The sequence below is a fragment of the Sciurus vulgaris genome (genome assembly GCF_902686455.1).
Source record: "Sciurus vulgaris genome assembly, chromosome: 11".
Lineage (NCBI taxonomy): Eukaryota > Metazoa > Chordata > Mammalia > Rodentia > Sciuridae > Sciurus > Sciurus vulgaris.
In genome coordinates this window covers 107,260,777-107,274,767 of record NC_136472.1, presented here as the reverse complement: position 1 = coordinate 107,274,767, position 13,991 = coordinate 107,260,777, and the positions used below count along the sequence as shown (strand labels likewise).

General features: G+C 36.5%; 1 protein-coding gene across 5 annotated transcripts in view; it reads left to right on the top strand.

Moving 5' to 3' along the window:
• The window catches only part of ALG9 (ALG9 alpha-1,2-mannosyltransferase), a 99,029-nt gene that overhangs the window by 33,125 nt on the left and 51,913 nt on the right, over positions 1-13,991 (top strand). For 4 of the 5 annotated variants that reach the window (XR_013757471.1, XR_013757472.1, XM_079101618.1 and 1 more), the window contains exons 11-13: positions 971-1,100; positions 1,724-1,871; positions 3,167-3,296. Coding sequence is in view for 3 of the 5 variants with exons in the window: in XM_079101618.1 (XP_078957744.1) it covers positions 971-1,100; positions 1,724-1,871; positions 3,167-3,296 (408 nt within the window). In the remaining 2 variants the exon portion in view is untranslated. Of the gene's footprint in view, positions 1-970; positions 1,101-1,723; positions 1,872-3,166; positions 3,297-5,298; positions 5,621-13,991 lie in introns of those variants that run through there. The other variant, XM_079101619.1, reaches the window with a different exon arrangement.

Genomic DNA, 13,991 nt, shown 5'->3' with positions numbered 1-13,991 from the left:
AAGGAGAAGGTACTTAAAGATAGCAGATGGGCTGGGAGATAGCTCAGAGGTAAAGTATGCTTAGCATGTGGGATTTGATCCCTAGCATCACATACACACAAAAAAGAGCTGGATTCATATATGCATGTATATATGTTATAATAACCGTCTAGTTTATAAAGTTGTTAAGCAATAATTAACAGCATGTTCCTAGTGCTGTATAAAAGGAAGTCTTTTTTCTTGTTTGGTCATGAGACATTTTGTTGATATTAAAATCTTTGCTGAGAACTTGAGGGTAAGGAAAGTAAAGGTAAATTCTCATATTAAAACAGATTGAGGGACTGGGGATATAGTTCAGTTGGTTAAGTGCTTGCTTAGCGTGCACAAGACCCTGGGTTCAATCTCCAGTACCCCCCAAAATAAAACAAAAAAAACCAGATTGAAGCCAGGTACAATGGCGCACACCTGTCATCCCAGCTGCTGGGGAGGCAGGGGCAGGAGGATCTCAAGTTCAAAGCCAACCTCAACAACAGTGAGGTCCAAAGCAACTCAGTGAGACCCTGTCTCTAAATAAAATGCAAAATAGGGCTGGGAATGTGGCTCAGTGGTTGAGGACCCCTGAGTTCAATCCCTGTTAACCAAAAACAAAACAAACAAAACAAAAAACCAGACTGAAATACTTCATATATCAAGGAAAACTGCCATAAAAGCATTTAAAAATATTTTAAAATAAGTTATTAGAATTTTAAGCACAAACAAAATATCTAAATTTTCTTGCTAGTAAGAGTATTGGCAAGCCAGCTAGGCTGACCCCCAGACAGTATCAGAAGAGTTGGCCTTGATCTTTGTATTTGGAGTGGATTCCTTTCTAAGTGCACCTGCTCAGACTCAATTTCTGCTTCTGCATTCTTGACTTTTCTGTGATATTTCATGATTGTGTATATTCTGCAAGTTGTACCTTCTTTTATCCATACAGTTTTTTTCCTTCTAGAAATGTTACCACTTTGTGTTTCAACGATACCGCCTGGAGCACTATACCGTGACATCAAATTGGCTGGCCTTAGGAACCGTATTCCTCTTTGGGCTTTTATCATTTTCCCGCTCTGTGGCACTATTCAGAGGTAGATGTGCTATGTGTATTTTTACCCACGCTCACAAGGCTCTTCATCTTAGGTTTCCCTTCATGCAGGTTTGCTTGATACATAATTGGCTTGTGCTAGGAAGGGGTCTTTCTTGAAGGGGGAGCATATAGAATTAATAATGAATAGGATGTGACTTCTGTACCTCATGATTGAAAATGAGATTGAGAATTCCTTTTGGAATGATCAACTACACTTTTTCTCCCTCTGTTCTTATTGATTTCCCTCCTTTTAATGGTTGCTGATGAATTAAGGAAGCATAAACTTAACTTTATACTAAATTCTCATGACTATATTTTCTTACAATCATTTTTGGGATCCACAATATGGAAGTACACTGAAAGCACAAGAAGTTTAAAAAGGGATAGGACATGAGGAAGAACAAGAAAGCCCTATATTTGGCAAAACAGGGTCTCTGCTGCTGCCATCTTCCCAACTAGAAAGACATTTTATATGTGTAGGGTAGGCTCCCTGCTGAAGTTGCTGTGGCCCTTCACACTTCTTAAATTTTATGTGGATTACAGTGGGACCTTAACATATTATAATTACATGTCAGAAACTCATCTTACTCATCTTTGGCTTTTATTGACCGTTCTTCCTTCCAGGATACCATGGGCCCCTTGATTTGTATCCAGAATTTTACCGAATTGCTACAGACCCAACCATCCACACTGTCCCAGAAGGCAGACCTGTGAACGTCTGTGTGGGAAAAGAGTGGTATCGATTTCCCAGCAGCTTCCTTCTGCCTGAAAAGTAAGCTGTCCTTTAATTCCCAGAGTTTAAAATAAAATAGCAGTTTTATGGCAGGGGCTTCTTAATTTTTGTTTTGCTTTGAAATTTTTACAGAAAGTCATTGAATCACTTCTGTCTCTGGTTGCTGTGGAATCTCTCCTGTGTTCATTAGACTGGGTGCCATGTGTGGGTGTGCACCCTCCCCTGCCTATGACCACAGTGTCTGAGAACTTCTGAAAACGTTTTGGGCTCTAGGCTTCTGCTAACAACTCTTGCTGAAAGTTCCTGTTTATAATTCTGTAATTATTTAATATTAATCCACATCCTAAAGTGGTCTAGAACCTCTAGCTAAAAAAGTGTTCTTATTTTATTTATTTATTTTTATTGTAAACAAATGGGATACATGTCGTTTCTGTTTATACATGAAGTAAAGGCATACCATTTGTGTCATACATTTACATAGGGTAATGGTGTTTGATTCATTCTGTTATTTTTTTCCTCCCCCCGCAACCCTCCCACCCCTAAAAAAGTGTTTTTAGAGAAGAATTTATTTTCCCATCCAACAATAAATTTTTCACCAATATGTCAACACTGGGGAAAGCTATTATTGAGACATCTATACCAGCTTCCTTTTCCCCATCATTAGATTTGATAGCATATGCCGTAGAGTTCCTTAAATATATATTTTTAAATTTGTCCTATTTATATAAAAGGGAACTCTGGTTAAGATGAGTCATATTGTTCCGCTTAAGACTGGCTTCAGCAGCTTAGTTTTACCTGGTAGTAGTATCTTGTGCTTAATAAAAATCCTGTAACAAATTAAAACTTGTTTTTTGAGGGTTGACTTTGGCCTTTGCTGTTTACCTTTGAAGTAGTTTCATAGCTGAAGATATTTTTAAGGATTATTCAGTAACGAAGTGCTGCTCCCTTAACGTTCTTAGTGCCAATATTATATTTCATCTTTTTCATTATATCTGATGAGTTTGCTTTAATTTTAAATAAGTCCTTTTGGTCACATGGTAATTGGCAATAAACTTTGACATTTTTCTAGTTGTTTCATGGTATGACCATCTGGTTTCAAATTTCACTTCTGAGACTTGGTGAAATGGGTTGAGAGACCTCTAGTCACAAATTTCTCAATGATTTTTGGATTGAATTGTGACCTCTGCCTCTGTGCTCCCTGGTTAAGGTTTTAGCAGAAATTTTTTTTTTCTTCAAATGAAATATCTTTCACATGATTTTTGTTTGTTTCAAGTACATTTAGCAATATGAGCCCCTTGTGTTTTTCTTATTCTCCTTATTTGTGTTTCTTACAGTTGGCAGCTTCAGTTCATTCCATCAGAGTTCAGAGGTCAGCTACCAAAACCTTTTGCAGAGGGACCACTGGCTACTCGGGTTGTTCCTACTGACATGAATGACCAGAACATAGAAGAGCCATCCAGATACGTGAGGACTTACATTCTTTTCTTTGAAAAGAATTCTACCCCTAAAATTTCTTGGCATGTATATTAGAACACTGATAAAATGAGAGTTTCTTAGAAAGTGATTTCTGTAGAATGAGGACTATAACAACCTTTGTTGAGAAAGATAGAACAGTATCACTTTTTTTTCAAATTACCTCTTATATTTTATGTAAAACATAGAATTCAATACTTCTAAGCTTTCCAGTGGGCTGGAAATTTTCTTATGAAAGAATCTGAACTATCTTTCTGAAACACATTTTGAAACTTATATGATTCCTTGGCCTATTAAAATACTTGGTGGGGAACTTTCAAGTTATCAGGTTACACTTGACCTAGCTATGACTATATTCTGGTTTTAGCACATGAATAGTCAGGAAGACTATTTCCATAGTAAGTGCCATGGAGCAATCTCTGTCAGTGCCATGATCTTCTACCTACTTGACTTTACACACTCTGAGATCCCATGTGAATTTTATTTCAGTTCCTTTGAAAGATGACACTTTTGACATTTGATACCTGTGAGATCTTTGATGGCGAAAAGGAGAGAGCAGTAAAGTTGATGCTCCTTCTGGTTTACAGAGGCAATAAAAAATTTATAAAATTATTGGAGAACACATTTTTTGGCAACTTGTTAAAAATATTTAATAGTTTAAATGTCAAATATATTTAATTTAGGTTTTTTAAAATGTCATGTTCTTAAAATATAAAATAGTGAGACTTCTATTTCTCTTCTGAAGCAAAGTAGTAGTCACATATGGCCTTTGTCTCCAGATTGTGGCTGATTAGACTTCCATGCAGACCCTTAGGGTTTATGAGTGAGAGTTTTACTGTATGGAGCTTAGGTATACATTGTATAAATGTACCTCCTTAAACACATCTTTGGTCTGGCTACCTGAGAAGGTAAGATATGCATTCTTACCGTTCTTTTAAAGGAAGACTCTTATTCCTGTTAAAATGAAAATATCCGTCGTCAGATGTGGTGGCACACACCTGTTATCTCAGCTATTCGTGAGGCTGAGGCAGGGGGATCACAAATTCAAGGCCAGTGTGGGTAATTTAGTGTGATCCTGTCCCAAAAATATAAAGAGCTAGGGATACAGCCCAGTGGTAGAGCACTTGCCTAGCATGTGGAAGGCCCTGGATTCAATCCTTAGTACTGCAAAAAGAAAAAAAAAAAAGAAAAAGAAGAAAAGAAAATACACTTTGTCAGGGTAAACTGTTACAGTCATTTTTATTTTAGCTGCAGTTACTCTTCTGAGAGCAAGCTTTGATGTACAGGGGATCACCATAGGGACACTCAAAAATCAAAAAGAAGGGAGCATACAACCCTGAGTGGGAGACAGTTTGAATCTAGAGTGATGTTGTCAGAGACTTCTTTAGGAAGAGGTAACATGGGGAGATAAATAAAGAACATGAACTTTGGATTCAAATAGGCCTGAGTTTAAATCTCAGTGTTATTGTGTACCTTGATGGCCTCAGGCAAATTAGTTAACTTCTTTGTTTAACTGCTTTGTTTCTATCTGTAAAATGGGAATAATGATACCTACTTTGGAATTATTATAGATTTGATATTGCATCTCTATCATATTTAGCAAAGATTTTTCCCGTGGGTGTTCTTAATCTGATATCCTTAAGGGAATATATACTCTGCCCAAATCTCTCTTCTTCCATACTTTAATTATTTTCCAACCTGGTTTTTATTCCAGTCCATCCAGACTCATCATTCATTGTCTTTTCTGCCCCCAATTTTTTGCTTATGTTAGTGACCCTGCCTGAGATACCCAAGAAGCCTACTATTTAAGTCTGTATTGAGTAGTCCTTCATTTAAGGACCTTAAGCATTTTTCTGTACAGTTCATATGGCCTTTTAATTTCATTATTTTATTATCTAAATACTCCTAATATGTATGTCATATCTTTCCTCATCAGATTTGTGAATGCTATGAAGGGAATGACTATGTCTTATTTCTTTTGTATTCTTCTCAGCATCCAGGAAAGTGCTGTGGGCCTAATGGTTAGCCTTTAGAGTGGTCTTCCCTTACCTGCAAGACCTCCAAGAGATTCTCAAAACCAATGGATAGTACCAAATCTTAGGCGTGCTATGTTTTTTTCCTGTACATGCATACCTATGGTAAAGTCTAATTTGTAAATTTGGTACCATAGGAGATTAATAATAATCAATGATAAAATAGAACAATTTAAATAATACACTGTAATAAAAATTATGTGAATATGGTCTCTTTCTTAAAATGTTTTATTGTGGGGCTGGGGATATAGCTTAGTTCATAGAGTGCTTGCCTGTCAAGCACAAGGCCCTGGGTTCAATCTCTAGCACTGAAAAAAAATAAAAAAAGTCTTATTGTACAATAATGTCTTATTGTACTTATTGTGCTAAGCATATTTTTTCTTAATAATTCGAGAATTTTAACCTCTTCACTTAAAGAGAGTACTTTAGGGATCTCTTGGGCACACCCAAGTTGCCTGCATCACTACTTTTGTGCTTGGAACCATTATTAAGTAAAATAAGAGTTACTTGAACAACAGAACTGCTGTGTTATGATAGTGGATCTGATAACTGAGATGACTGCTAAGTGACAGGTAGCTCAAACAGCATAGATATGCTGGACAGTATGAGATTTCACTATGCTACTTAGAATGGTGTGCAATTTAAAAACCAATAAATTGTTTATTTTTTGAAATTTCCATTTAACATTTTCAGACCATGGTTGACTAAGAGTAACTGAAACCATGAGAAAAGGGGACCTAGTGTACATATTTTCTCAGTGAAGAATGAATATTCATCACCCTTGGGCTAAGGAGGTTGAGAGAAAACTGATTAGAAAATCTACAGTGACCTCTTAAAATATATCTTAGACTCTGGACACTGATTAGATCTGGTTAGATAATCTTCCCATATTTTCTGCAACCAGACATTATGACATTTGGTTAAGTGACCATATGTTTACCCCAAAGGTGGAGATTTTTCAGAATGCCAGTAGGGGTCACCGTGATGCCAGTTGATAATAGAAGGGACAAGCAATTCCTTATCTGCTGGACATGTAGTCTTTGTTTTTGTACTTGTCTGTATTCCTGTGGCTGAGTTTTCCTACCAAGTTCCTTCTGTTCTACATGGCAGGGAAAGTGCCCTCCAAATCCAGTTCACTCACCTTTGGCCCTTTGTAAAGTAGCAGGAACTAATTCTGCATGAACTGTTATTAAGGATCACCTCTTTTAGCTATTTAAAAAAAATATTTGTTTTCCTCTGAAAATAAAAGTGATAAGCATTCATTGTATGAAATAATGAAAACTGTAGACAAGAAAAAAATAATCTGTCATCTCATTACCTAAGTGTTAACCACTGTTGGCATTTTGATGGTTTTTGTTTTTTCTTTCACTTTTTTCTTTTTGCATAGATGTATATTTGTATGTAAACAGAAATCTCAATAATTTAAAAAAATTTAATGTTTAATTCTTTAAGAAATGGTAATGTCCAAATCTTTGCTGTTTCCAACTCATGTTTGTTACTTTTGTATCAACTCTAGTTGTACATCCAGGTTCATTCAAGAAGGTGTAGTAATTCTGTTTAACACATCTGGGTATCCTAACTAGCAGCATTATTTTTACCTGCCCTTTGGCTCTGATTGGCAGGTTTTTGCTAGCTCATAGTTCAGGCTCAGTGGTTCAGTCTGTCTTGTTTCTTTACTGCGTGGAAATGAGGAAATATGTATGACCTTCTTTAATTCACTGAACTCCTTAACCTGAGTTTGTCAAAAATTAGGAGTGAATGTTTGTAAAGGTTCTATGGTTTCTATTGTTCTGTTAAAACTGTGTTGTGAAACTAATTGTTTTTCTGCATATATACTTTCATGGTAGAAATTGAATAGGTGTCAAATATCCCATTATTGAACATTAGTGGACATTTACAATAGTTCCTGTCAAGATTTTCTGTTTGAATCAAGGTTCAAATTTGTTTTATTTTATTTTTAAATTTTTTTGTGGTGTAGGGCTGGGTCTGTAGCTCAGTGGCAGAGTGCTTGCCTAGCATGTGTGAGGCACTGGGTTCCATCCTTAGCACCACAAAGAAATGAGTAAATAAAATAAATGCATGCTGTCCATCCACAACTACAAAAAATAAAAATTAAGAAAAAATTTTGTGGTGCTGAGGGTTGAACCTAGGCTTCATACATGCTAGACAAGCACACTACTCTTGAGCTACATCCTCAACCCCCTCAAGATCTGAATTTAGAAGATAACATTATCATCTCTCTAATTCTTGAGAAATTTAAATTTTTGTTACTATGTCAAGGTAAATGATATCTTTCTGACTCTTAAGTCTGCTATTGGATTTGGGAACTATCTAGTCAATGAGTAAACCTCTGGAAGAAAACAGCAGTTCAGGAGGGAGCTTACAGGGAAAGTCTTGAACATAAGTGGACTTGCCTATATATATGTTATCTTTGAAAAATATGGATTGATCATTGATGAATTTTTTCCCAAACATCAGTCTAGTCTTTTTTGCTGCAATGATATAAAATAGCTAAGTCATTGTGCAGTAAAACCCATAAGACCAATGGGGAAATGGGGTTAGGGACACAATATTTGAAAACTGAGTGACACATTAAAAAAAGAGGATCCTGGTATGGTGGTGCAGGCCTGTAATCCCAGTGGCTCAGGAGGCTGAGGCAGGAGTATCACAAGTTCAAGGCCAACCTTATCCATTTAGCAAGGCCCTAGGCAACTTAGTGAGACCTTGTCTCTATATAAAATATAAAATAAAAAAGAACTGGGTGTGTGGCTCAGTGGTTATACACCCCTGGGTTCAATTCCTGGTACTAATTAAAAAAAAAAAAAAAAAAAAAGCAGCATGAATCAAGGAGTGAGGCACAGTGGCACACACCTGTAATCCCAGTGACTCAGAGGCTGAAGCAGAAGGATCACAAGTTCAAGGTCAGCCTCAGCAACTTAATGAGACCCTGTCTCAAAATAAAAAATAAAAGGGGCTGGAGATGGGACCGGGGTGTGCCTCAGTGGTAGAGTGCTTGCCTAGCATGTGTGAGGCACTGAGTTCAATGCTCAGGACCACATAAAAATAAAATAAATAAAGGCATTATGTCCATGTACAACTAAGAAAAAAGGACTCAGGATGTAGTTTGGTGGTAAAGCACCCCAGTACCCACTCCCCTCCAAAAAAGAGAAGAAACAGGAGCTTAACAAAAATGTAGCAGTTTTATGTATGTTAAATGGTTAAAAGTTTATAAATATTATAGTATGGCATTTTACTTTGTAAATGCTTGGCATTTGTGGCATGGTGTTAGAAGAGTTGCATCTTCTGAAGGAGTGGAAGGATTATATGAAATCTGACAGAGACTGTTAATAACATAAGTAGATTGGTGGGTGTGATGTAGGGAACTGAGGAAGGTATAGATATTTGTGCATTATGCACTTTTTATATTCCTGCATGGATTGGTTTAGCTGTGCACAGTTTTCTTCATTCACCTAGCATTTCTTGTAGATGAAATGACACATAACCAAGTGGAAAAATTAAATTATGCTCAAATGTTCCCCAATATATCTGTTGTGTTGGAACAAATTTGTGTTTTCAAAATAAGTATTAACACAAAACTATTCAAAGTTTTATCTCATCTTTCTTTATCCCTGCTTTTCCCAGTTACCAATAGGAACAATTGTGGATTTGGAAGGAAACTTAAGATAGCAAGTCTTTGATCACCTTCATTTTTGGGGTCAAAGAACTCAGGTTCAGGAAGAGTGGAGCTTGACAAAGGTTAGCTTAGGATAAGAAGCTTTGTTTCAGGATTTCCCAGTATTCTTTTCTTTCCCAGGACTGGGGATTGAACCCATGGATACTGGTCCATTGAGTTATATCCCCAGCCCTTATCATTTTTTCTTTTTGAGGAAGAAAGGTACTTTCTGAGTTGCCATGGCTGGCCACAAACTTGTGATCCTCCTGCTTCAGCCTCCCAAATATCTGGGATTATAGGTAGGTACTATGGCATCCAGCACCACTTTCAGATTATTCGACCTTCTGGAATTTCATATAAATGGATCACAAATGTGTTCTGCCTTTTGTGTCTAGCCTTTTTTTCCTTAACAGTTTTTCCCCCAGTACTTGGGGATTGAACCCAGGGCCTCACATATACTAGGCAAGTGCTCTACTACTGAGCTACATTCCCAGCCCCATTTTTTTTATTTTGAGATAGGATCTCATCAAGTTGCTCAGCCTGCCCTTGAACTTGTGAGCCTCCTGCCTCAGCCTCCCAAGTTGCTGAGATTATAGGTGTGCACTTCTGTACCTGGCACCGGATATTCTTTTCATACCTCTTCTATATGTTATCACTTGATGGTTAATCATTCTTTGATGTAACAAGGTTGAATACACATAGATAACATTACTTTTTTAAAAGTCACTTTCCAGGGTTGGGGTTGTGGCTCAGTGGTAGAGTGCTTACCTGGCACATGTGAGGCACTGGGTTCAATCCTCAGCACCACATAAAAGTAAATAAATAAGGTAAAGGTATTGTGTCCATCTACAACTTTAAAAAAAAAATAAAAAAGTCAATTTCCATTTCTAGAGCTGTTTTATTTGTGCCAGGTATTTTCTTTTCTTTCTTTCTTTTTTCTTTTTTAGTTGTAGGTGGACACAATACCTTTATTTTATTTTTATGTGGTGCTGAGGCTCAAACCCAGGGCCTCACATGTGCTAGGTGAGTGCTCTATCACTAAGCCACAACCCCAGACCTGTGCCAGGTACTTTCAATAGTATATAGTGTTTATCAATAAATAGAAATTATTGGGGTATCCCCCTTCTTCTTTCTTCTCTTTTCCTCTCTCAGTTCATCCTTTCTCTTTCCCTTATTAGAGGAGAAAATAAACCCTATTGGTCTCGTTTCTAATTGTTACTAGTCTTGGGTATCAGAGCAAGCAGATTCAAATCCTATTGTGGATACAATGTGATCAAATTGGAATCCACTAAGAATTTAAGTAGAATTTTTCAAAAAACTTTTTGTTTCATATTAATCCCCTAGTTTTCATTATGTTGGCATTGAGGAAAATTAATTGATGTTTTCATGATCTATAGGGATTGCATGACCAAAAATTTTTTATCTGTGAGTTTGCATATTTACAATGCAGTAATTTTTTTCTTGTGAGTGTAAAGATTCAGTCAACAAATACGTGGTTACATATTTCACAAGACTATATGTGAGGCAGGAAACCTATAAGACAGTTTGTGCCTCTGGGTGGCAACTATGTTTTTTTAATTTAACTGGAGCATATCTAAAAGAGGAAATGAAAAGCCAGAAAAAATACTTGAACTCTTTCCCTTTCTAGTGTTTCCTCCCAGGCTCAGTGTTCTTATTCCAATAAAGGAATTGGGCTGGAGTTGTGGCTCAGTGGTAGAGTGCCTGCCTAGCATGTGTGAGGTACTGGGTTCAATCCTCAGCACTACGTAAAAAAAAAAAAAAGGTATTGTGTCCACCTACAACTAAAACAAAAATTTTTTTTTAAAAAAATGAATTACAGTGGGTTCAAGAGATAGCTCAGTTGGTAGAGTGTTTGCCTTGCAAGCCCAAAGCCCTGGGTTCGATCCCCAGCACCGCCAAAAAGAAAAAAAAAAAAAAAAAAGAATTACACTAGGAGAATACTGATGATGGGCAACACAATGTAGTAGGCAAAAGCACTGGCCAGGAGTTAGGAGAGCATGAGTCTTTTGGGAGCCCAGTGAAGTGTATTTTATTTTTAAATGACAAGGAATTTTCAAGACCCTTAATTTGTGGAAGTGGCATCTCTTTCCAATTTGCAGTAACTATATCTGAAATCCAGTTGGAGCATTTATATTTCAGTTTATTCCTTTACTTATTCTCTCATCAAATACTTTATGATAGCAAATTTTCATTTGAAACATGATTCCTGGGCATTTACCTCATGACCAGAGATAGTAGTGGACCTGCTGCTTCTGTCCCAGAGGCGATGGATAACTGTTAGGGGCTGACTCTGTGCTGTACTGATGTTTGAGAGTTGAGGAATTATTACTGCAAACTCCAGCTCTGATAGTGTTTCCATTCCAGCTGATCAGGAAAAGCTCTGACTATTTATTTTATTACTACCTCATTCTCCTCTGTTCACTCCTCCCCTGATAAAATGCACACCTTGTATTATTGGTTTCTTAGGTTCTATCTCAGGCTTTCTTCTTTGAAAATATATATTTTTGTTTACCTTGTGGTGACATTAAAGTTTCTTAACGTGTTTATTGATGTAAACAGTGTAAAATCTATGATCAATAAGTTGGCTTGAATTTCCCCACCATTACCTTTTTTTCTTTGGTTTAGAGGTGCTCATTTGTTCTTCTCCAAAGCTTCTAGTAGGTTGGTAGAAATGGAAAGAAGTCACATTTCTTTCAAAATGAGTCTTAAATGCTTGTGTTTTACAAAATTTTAAATTAAGGCATATTTTTAGCTTCGACAGCTGGTTGATATGTAGCCTGTGACTAATGAAATGAAACACATTTTTGTTTCACGATCATGTGTTAATGTCACCCTACAATTTTGTTATTTTTGATGCAAGAAAGAATGATTAAATCTGAAGAAACAAAAAAAAAATGAGCTCTTTGCTTACACTTAAGACAGATTTAAATCTAGTCTTGATTTTTGAATTGTAGATGATGTAGTTATGGAGCGTAATCTCAGATTTTGCAGCATGAGATATTCATAAAATTGAGAAAAGAAACTATTCTTTCTGATTCTAATTCAACTAGTGTTACTTTTAGACCCAAGGGCAGTAGACATTTGGTGTTACCAGGGATTTAAACTGAGAAATTGCAAACTAAAAATAGGTACAGTAGAATAGTATATGTAACATGATCCAGGTTTCGTGAGGAAAATCAATATCTGCAAAAGAAAAGGCCTGAAATGTTCACTGACAGGTTGATGGTGATATTCTTCAGGTAAGAGTATTGTGATTTTTTTTTTTTTTTTTTTGTATTAGGGATTGAACCCAAGGGAGCTCTGAACTACATCCTCGATCCCTCCCCCCTTTTTTTTAAGAATAGCAAGTATTTTTTGTATACTTCTTTTTTTTTTTTTTAATTTTTATGTGGGGCTAAGGATCCAACCCAGGGCCTTGCACATGCTAGGCAAGCACACTACCACTGAGCCACAACCCCAGCCCCCCAATTCTCTTTTCAGTTCTTATCTTGAGACAGGGTCTTACTAAGTTGCTAAGACTGGCCTCAAACCTGGAATCCTTCTGCCTCAGTCTGCCAGTCACTGGAATTACAGGCATGTACCATTCATACCCTGCCACATAAGTGATTTTTAAAAGTACATTTTAAAAAATACTTTTTTCTTACATTTTCAATAATAAACCATATTGTACGTTTATCATTTGAGAAAAATAAATACTCTGAGTAGGCTTATAGACATCAAACCTTTGAAACTGCCTAAAAGATCTCTAGTGTCATTTATAGACACCTCTCAGCGTGTTGTCCATGATCTGAGTTTCCTGTCTAGGCACAAGGAGAACTTTCAGTTCAAAATTGGGATAATTTTTCAATTAAGTCATTTTGGCTTCTTAGCCTTTGGCCTCTTAAGTAACTCATTAAAGTTCTTACATTTAGGGGCAGGGTTGTGGCTCAGTGGTAGAGTGCTTGCCTAGCACATGTGAGGCACTGAGTTCGATCCTTAGCACCACATATAAATAAATAAAATAAAGGTATTGTGTCCATCTACAACTAAAAATATTTTTTTAAAAGTCCTTACATTTAAAACTATCTTTTGGGCTGGGGTTGTAGTTCGATGGTAGAGCGCTTGCCTAGCATGTGTGGGGCGCTGGGTTCGATTCTCAGCACCACATAAAAATAAACAAAGTGTTCTGTCCATCTATTAAAAAAAATCTTAAAAAAAAAAAAACTATCATTACTGCTCTTTCTGTAAACTAGATTTAGATTGCTTTAAAGAAATAGTTGTGATTTACCTATTTGCAAGCTCTGAGGAAAAATTTTTTTAGAATTCCAACTAAAACAGATAACTACAGTAGGTAAGGCAAATAGACCATGTTAAATTCTTCCAGACAGGAAGGAAATTAAAGAAGTAAATCTTAAATAAAATAAATTTGCCTATCATTGGACTTTGGACAAAAACCTTCAGTATCTGGTACAGGTGTTAAGAGACTGCCTGTTGGCTGGGTCAGTCCAATAGCTCTGGGTCACTGGCTTAAAAAGACCTGTAAATCTTGGTAGTACAATATTGGTAGTCTCCATTATTTTTCATTCATATTCATTTTTAAGTGTTTTTTAAGCATCATAATCATCAACTGTTTCACCCACCTGTTCATTCAACTTATTGTTGTTCCTGATTGTGCTGAAAATAGTCCTGTCACTTAAGAAGAGTCCCTACCTAACAGAAAAGGTGGGGTGTGTGTGTGTGTGGTGGGGAATTGGAGAAAACACACATCATGTAGGAAAAAATTTAAACTAATGTAATTACTATTTTCTGATAGATTAAAAGTTTGGGATTCATAAAATAAAAAACATGTTTTAAAAGGGAACTATAAGGAAATAAGAACTTAAATTAAAAATAAGATGATGGAGATTTTAAAAATCAGTAGAAACCAGGCACAGTGGCATGCTGGTATAGTCCTAGCTCCTGGGGGAGGCTGAGGCCAGA